Source organism: Punica granatum, chromosome 4, assembly GCF_007655135.1.
Source record: "Punica granatum isolate Tunisia-2019 chromosome 4, ASM765513v2, whole genome shotgun sequence".
In the NCBI taxonomy this organism is placed as follows: Eukaryota; Viridiplantae; Streptophyta; class Magnoliopsida; order Myrtales; family Lythraceae; genus Punica; species Punica granatum.
Window position 1 is genome coordinate 31,972,117 of NC_045130.1, and position 8,340 is coordinate 31,980,456.

At 34.6% G+C, this 8,340-nt stretch overlaps 1 protein-coding gene across 1 annotated transcript; it reads left to right on the plus strand.

The window, feature by feature from the left end:
• Positions 1-345: 345 nt before the first annotated feature.
• On the plus strand, positions 346-2,116 carry LOC116202671 (probable WRKY transcription factor 65). Its single transcript, XM_031534267.1, has 3 exons — positions 346-636; positions 833-979; positions 1,307-2,116. The coding sequence occupies exons 1-3, from the start codon at positions 476-478 to the stop codon at positions 1,854-1,856; spliced, it is 858 nt and encodes a 285-aa protein (XP_031390127.1). The 5' UTR covers positions 346-475; the 3' UTR covers positions 1,857-2,116.
• Positions 2,117-8,340: the final 6,224 nt, after the last annotated feature.

An 8,340-nucleotide genomic window follows, 5' to 3' on the forward strand; every position in this document is an offset into this window, starting at 1 on the left:
ATATATATTTCGAGAGGCAGAGCAATGAAATTATGAAAGTATGTAGGGAGGTCGAATCAGTGGGCATAAAATAATGCCGAAAATACAAAAAACAAAAAAGAGTAGAGAAAAGGGGCGGTTTGAATTTTCATCACAGAGGGCAATAATTAATAGATATGTATATTATGCAATATGTCACATTTGCTTGCACGTCCACAATAAACTAAACTAATCATACCCCAAAGGCCAATCTGTCAACATGACGGCCCAAAAATTTATATTATATATTTATATATATTATAATTATAATTTATAATTAATAAAACCATTGATCCATCCCCTCTTCCTTTCCCTACCTTCTCTCCTATTTGTTCTCTTCTCTAATTTTCCCCTCACTCGCTTTCATCCCCAGCTAACTCATCACAAACCCCTTCTCTCTCTTTTTCTCTTCACTTTTCTCTAGCTATACTTTTCAAAGGCAAGCTCGTATTGCGCTATGGAGGGAAGGTTTAGAAGAGGCAGTTCTTTCAGGACCGAGCTCGAAGATGACGGAATTAGCCAAACCCCCGAGCCCGAAAATCTCACTGAATCGCCGCGGTCAAGTGGTGCCTTTGGTGATGTGATGAGGCTGCCCTCGACATCATCTCCTAAGAGAAGGTAAAGTCATATGTTCTTAAACCACGTCTTAATTGCCAAACTTCAACTAAAATTTCTCTCTATACTATCAACCGGTCATAAATTGACCGTGTTTCGAATTGGGAATGGCAACAAGATTGAAGGCATCAAGAGTTCTTTGTTTCTTACATCTGGTCCTCTACTAACATATCCGCTGTCATGCTATTTCTTTGTCCAGTAGAAGATCGATACAGAAGAGAGTGATCTCGATTCCGATCAAGGAGCCAGAAGGTTCGAGGCTCAAGGGCGAAGGAGCACCCCCGTCCGATTCCTGGGCTTGGCGGAAGTACGGCCAGAAACCCATCAAAGGGTCTCCATATCCAAGGTGAGTTTAAATTAATACGCTATGTAATTGACATTTCCGACCTCCGTTTGTCTCAACATGACAATGCCTTGTTGGTTAGGTTAAAGTTCTTTTTCTAAATATATTTTTGTATTAATAATATAATGGAGCAAGTGCACTGTGTTGTTGTTGTCCCCTTGTTTTATTAAACCTTAATCATTGCCTAATTATATTGCAAAATACCATATATATATATATATATATATCCAATCTATTGGTGGTTGTAATAAAACGGACCAGATCATTATTTGAAGTCATATTATTGTTGGTAATAAAATGATTCAATTTGTTGTTCGATCTTTTCTATAGGGGATATTATAGATGTAGTAGTTCGAAGGGCTGCCCGGCTCGGAAACAAGTCGAGAGAAGCCGGGACGACCCGACCATGCTAATCATCACCTACTCCTGCGAGCACAATCACCCGTGGCCAGCCCCGAGAAACGGCCACCACCACCACAACCATCACAATGTTGCCGCTGCCAACGCTGCCATGGATGATGCTCCAAATAAACCTGAGGCAGATGTTAGTTCTCCGGATCCGGAACCGGAACAGGATCATGAACCCGAGGCCGAGCCCGATCCAGCAAAGAACAAGTTCACCGACATAAAGGAGGAATCGCCCGATCTGATGCTAATCAATGATGAGTTCGGGTGGTTCACGGGCATGGAGACGACCACGTCCTCACTCTTGGAGACCCCGTTCTTCGACAGCAAGGCTGTAGGGGTGGACGCGGACATGGCGATGTTCTTTCCGATGAGGGAGGAGGACGAATCGCTGTACGCCGATCTGGGCGAGCTGCCGGAGTGCTCGGTGGTTTTTAGGCACAGGGATGTGGGGACAGAGGTCCAAATCTGCTGACACGTTTTTCTCACTTCCCTAATTGCCCTTTTTCTTGTTTATTACGAATTTCTATATTTTTTAATTCAGAGAAACGGGAGAAGAGTTCGATTGATTTGAACGGCCGGCGGGCAGAGGGCCGTTAAATCTGGAAAAAGAAAATCTCCAGAGTTTCTTTTCTTTTTTTTTTTTTCAATTTTCCAAACCCAATTATTTTTTTTGGGCCTTGATTTCAGTGTAATTATATGGGAATAATTTAATATCGCAAATTATTCTGGCTATGTCACGATGTTCTTGTAGTTAGTATGATTGTTGCCGTCCATCAAATAGAAAGCTTTTAGAAATCACAATCAGCCACGTAGGATTCACATTTGTTTTTTCCTCTTTTTTTTTGTTTTAATGGCCAATCTTAAGGTGCGTTTGGTTTCAGAGCTAAAATAGCTTTGATTTTGATTTTGATTTTGATTGTGAAAAATGACAAATGAGATGGTATTATAAATTTGACTTGGGAAACGTATGTTTTTATTGTGTAGTGGGTAGAGTTAAAATCAAAATTATGATTCTAAAATCAAATTTTGAAACCAAACGGGCCCTTATTCATTCGTACTTTTTCTTTCATTCATTTTTCTCCTTCTGTCCAAATTGTACTTCTCAATAATCTTGTGTCATATGCCATGTCTTGTACATAACAGGAATATAACACATTGCATCTGTTACATGCCAAAAATAGATTAACACATGAGCACAAAGGTTTTGTGAGTTGTTGTTTTATGAAAAAATGAAAATTTCTCTTGAATTTTGTGGTACAATATCAAGTGATATTTTCATTCAATACAAGATTTTCCTTTAATGGTAGAAAGTGATGAAAAAAGGGTATGAATATGATATTACGCAATTCAAGATATTCATATACTTGCTGGTCACTGTTGTATCAAACCTTTTTTTCTCAAATGATAAAGTATAGTCAATTATTATAACTATAATATATGATCTAAAGGCAACATAGGGTCATCGAGAGAATTTCCCTTTATAATAAGATCATTTTAATTGTTACGATGCAATCAACTGTCTCATCGTGTTAAGATGGAACATTGCACATAATCGATACTGTAGCAGCTTAAATAAGTTACATTAATTGTTAGGATGCAATCCATTGTCTCATCGTGCTAAGATTGATTTCTGTCACTTTGGAGATTCAAAAAAGAAAAAATAAGAACCCTTTTTTGTGATAAAATAAAAATAAACGTGAATATTAATTGCATTAGACAAATTGGGTGTGTATTCATCTGTGAGCTGCCCCTTTACAATGTGCAATATTCATGCTTGAAAAGTCAAATGAAGGACAATGCGAAATGGATTATTGGCAGATAATAATAATTACTGATTAGATGTAATTTTAGAATGACTTTAGACGGCTGGCACGTTCCAAAAGTCAACTAAAAGGGTTTTGACTTTTAAGAGCAACGCAGCTATATATATACATAACACTCAATTATATCCACACACAGATACATACATACATATATATATATATATATATATGCACGCAAAACATCATGTGCGGATACATCTGAATTACATGGTGAGGATATCATGTGTTCTCTAGTTCCCAACGTGCCAACAGCTCCCTAATTTACATTATTTGGATAAAAAGTCTCCCAGATATTTCAATCTGGTCCCTGTCAACTACATATACACCTGCACACCACTGCAACGGGACCTAATTTTCTCCTCGGATCGTTCTCTCCGTTATTTTCCACTTCTTCCCAAGGCCAATCAAGACCGATTTGGCTTCTCTTCTTGATTTCAGGTCGTTGAAGCTTAACCGCTGAAGCACGAAGGAGAGTTGATTGGAGCTACCAATATGTACACGGAGTGATAAAATCTAAGTGAACGTGTTGAAGAAAAACTAATAAAATTACTTCAGTAAAAAGTAAATATGGCAATTATTAGTGAATAATGCTCATCCCCCGATCTGTTGCAATATAAAATACTTTTTGGATATATATTATTAGAATAAATGGAGTGGTTGAGGACTAAGTTGATACCCAGAAGAAACAGACTGGATAAGCATTAAATTAAGGAAAAGTAGCTGTATTTTAATGAAAGAATCAAACCTTCCACATTTTTCACATAAATACTCTAATCTCGTACCTACATTTTTTCGCTTCTTAAACTTAGTTATTCGTCCACGTATCTACATTAATTAAATTAATGTAGATACGAACTGACCGTTTTGTCCGAAAGTTGCTGCGCTAATTATTGATGTTCTAATCCAATTAGATTTGTCGACCTTGTTCTTTCTTATCAACTGCCTGATGATCTATTGATCATGCGTGTTCATGGCATATTATCTCAAGAAAAGCTCCATTACTTTTACCATTTTTCTTATCTTCGAACTTTATTACCATCAATTAGTAAACATGCATTTCGTGTATTAATTAACTATATATGACCAAAAACTATAATATTTAAAAAGAAAAGGCATCCTAACGTCAAGGTTACAGTTAATGGAAGCAGGCCCAACCTTTTGTTCACTGTACTGGGGACACAAAAGCCCAAGCATTTAATTAGATCAATAATCTTTTATTAATGATTTGTTAAACAAGGAAAGTTCAAGGATGTGAACAAACTAAAAGTTGGAGGGCTTAATATATTTAAATTCCAAATACATCCCTGTCATCGAAATTTAACCCGTTGTCATCAACCATACTTCTTTTAAAACTATTCATATTATTTTATTTTATTTTTTAGTAATAAAGAGTTGATGGGTTTCGTCCGATTAAATCATCGTCAATCAACGAATTATATGTGAATAAGCAAAAAGGTGGAACGTTCAATGAAATGTCATGGCTCGAAATTATTTGTCATGAACTCGTTAAGGAAATGAATTTGTTTTTCTATGAAATGGTTTGTTAGGGAATGCTTCCATAAATATAGACAAGATATGGGACAGTTTCTGAATGTGATGCAACCATGGGATGGGCCAGTTCTATCAGACCATTGGTCCATTACCCAGTGATTTTGTTGATCCCTCTCTAGGACCAACCAACGGGCCCCAAAAAAAAAAAAAAACTGACCGTCCATATAATTCCCTTTTCGGAGGGAACCGCTCTTCTTTTCTTAACTAGACCGACCCCGAGCGTCGCTGCTGGTCGAAAACAACTAATAGATAGACTTGATGTTTATACATTCTTGAAAATTCAATCCTATTTGAGAATATATTTATTACAATCATATTTAAATCCTTCTCTTTCTTTGTTATTTACCACTTAGTCGGGTGATTAGGCTCGAATCTAGATTAATTGGGATTTTAAGACTTCCAAATATGTCTATATGGTCACGTGGAAAAAAATTGTGGCAAAAAATCCAATAACATGCATTAGGAATTTATAAAAGAAAATTGTGGGCAAAAGTTCCCATTATATGGATTAGGAAAAATAAAGAAAAATAATTACAAAATGATAAAAAAAAATCAATGGTGTGGCATATGGCTTCATGAGGAAGCAGATTGGGACCAATTTTAGTTAATAATAATAATAATAATAATAATAATAATAATAATAATATATTATTATTATTATTATTAAATAATTATATAAAAAGAAAATGTTCATATTTTATGAATTTATAAAAAATAAATTAATAACGAAATTAATTTTCATCACTGGATCTTTTGGTATGGATAAAGGGAAAAATATATCTTTTAATTCACAAAAGAATGTGTTTGATTAGTTTAATTCCTTAATAAAGATACAATATAGAAAAAGAAAGTCAGTATCTATGAATGAAAATTTATAAAGAAAGATAAATTATTGAATATCCATATAACTCTTTAGAAAAATGTAAAATAGAGAGAGAAAATATAGTAAAACGTATGAAGTCAAATCCTAGAGATCGGGAAAAAAAATTAGAAAAGCTTGTACACCATATGAACAAAAAAGTGATGTTATATTGACTTGTGAATGCTAGACGGTTGCTTTCATGTGTTACATTATTTCATTATATAGTAATCGCAAAACTAAGGGTAAACTTTGCCCCGTAATATAGATGAATCTAGTAATCGCAAAAATTCTGCACTCGCAAATTAAGACTTAAAATTTTTTTTACATATATCCTAATTTGAATATCTAGTATTTTTAATGTGAAGTTTCTTGTAATTTTCTAGATAAAAGTTGGGGAAACTATATTTTTTGGAAATAAGTGGTTCGACTATAATGACTGAATCATTTGGCGGAACGGATCGGTCAGATTACGTGATACCTTATACGGGTCAAATTTTAAAACACTGAAGGTATAATTGATAGATGTAGTTTCCATAAGGAATGCCTCCTTGATCTAGACAATGGGACAATATCTGAAGGTGATGCAACTAAGGGCCCGCTCCGTCGAGGGCCATTAGCCCATTACCAGTGGAGTACTTGGTCCCTTTGTTGCATATAAATGAGCAATTGAGCTTATTCAAACATAGATAGTGGGCTGGACATTTGTGTCATAATTAATTGATTGCTTGCATGATTTAACCATCCTCTCATGTTCTCTAACCCGTCAAACAACTTTCTGAACTAAAGTGCATATTCTCAATTCATCGTAATAGTCTCGACGAGCATCTTATAGACGTACATATGCCATGGAATTCTGACCAGAGTTGTGATTAAACAGATAAGCGTCATATTTTTTCCAACTTGCATGCTTTATATTACTAAAGCATATACATTATCTTGATTATCTAGCTTCAGAGCATGCATAAAACTTCAAGCTGTCACTAGTCAGACTGATTTCGATGAAGTGAATTATCATTTTCATTCTCTCTGGATGGCAATCAGGTAATGTCCTTTCCAAGAGCTTATGCACAAAAATGAAGCATTCCCGACAAAATTGGCCAGCTATTATTTGTCCGATGCACCAACATTCTATGGATTATGATACCGTAATCCTAGAGGTTTTACGAGCAGTCAATTTTAACTGGGTTGTCTGAGATTCCCTACTGTTCCAGTCAAGATTATTCTTCCTTCTTCTTTCGGTTAGAAGAAGCCTACTACACGGCCTAATATAAAAAAAATAAAAATAAAATAAGAAATATAATATAGAAGCATAAATAATCCCATCACAGAAATTAAATATATAAAGTTATCAGAAAAAGGACATTTTTTGTTCTACAAGTTTAGCCTTCGGTCAATTTTGATACTCTAAGTTTTAAAAGTGCCAAATTAGTCATATAGGTTTGCTTTATAAGGTAATTTTGGTCCATTTAGTGAATTATAAGACCAAAAATATCTTTCCTTTTCAAAACTTGAATGATCACATTTTAATTTAAAGCCAACTTATATGATCAAAAATATCTTTTTCAAAACTTATAGGACCGAAATTATCTAAACGTATGGAATTAATTCGATAATTTTAAATCTTATATGACTAAAATTGACTGAAATTAAATTTATACTACCAAAATATCTTTTTTGCTAAAGGTACGAGATAAGAGTGTCAGCCGCTAGTCTACAGGCAGTTCTCATATTGTTCTTCCTTTTCCCTTCCTTCTTGGGCTATGGAAAAAATTTTAAATCATATCTCTAAACACACAGCAAAGTTCTCAAGGTCAAGTCGTAGTCCTTAGGAATATATATTTGTCAGTGACAAAGCAAAATTCATAATCTTAAATTTTTCTGTATACTCATGTTGCCTCAATTGCAGACAAAAGAAATCTTGTCGTCTACAACATTTTTCTTCTCTTGATGAAAGAGATTCTGCGATAAAATTGCCTTTCCAGCCTGAATCGATCGAGTTTGCCAGCAAAGCAAACGGATGGTCATGTGGCCTTTGAACTAACTTCATTAATTATTATATATTTCTCCAGTATTCAAATAGTCATATAATCTAAGATCGGGAATGAATTGAAAGAGTTAAGGGAAAGTTTTTCAATTTTTGAGAGAATTACTTATATTCATGCACCCCTTAACTCGAAAATTTTAGCTCTTTATTTGCCGTCCTAATGACTTAACCCCCTCGACCAAACCCTACGTCAGTCCAATTCTAAGATTATAATTATTAATTAGTCAAACAAAATATACCTAGAAATTCAACCAAATATATACCTAGAAATTATGTAATCCCTAATTAATGTTATGTTTCACAAAGGAATAATGATGCGGTATATATGAGTAGAAGAAATAGGTCGAAAAGGTTATTTTTTTTTGCATATAAATCCACAATTCGCAGCCTTTATCAACCATTAATCAAAATTTAGTACATCCCAGTGGTGAATTTTGCAAGTAAATGTAAAAGTCGCGTTCTTTCTGATTCAAGAGATTATGGATTAATTCAGTTCTCATTTCATTAGTTTTCTGACTCATACTCCTATTTTTCGTTCCCTATCTATTGCTAGACGTTTGAACACCCCTTCGTTACCAACAAATTTAGTTCAATGGTGGAAAATTATTTGGGGAATTTGACTACCGTTTCCAAAAATCCGGCTGGTATTGCTTCTTTTATTTGCTCGTCAAAAACA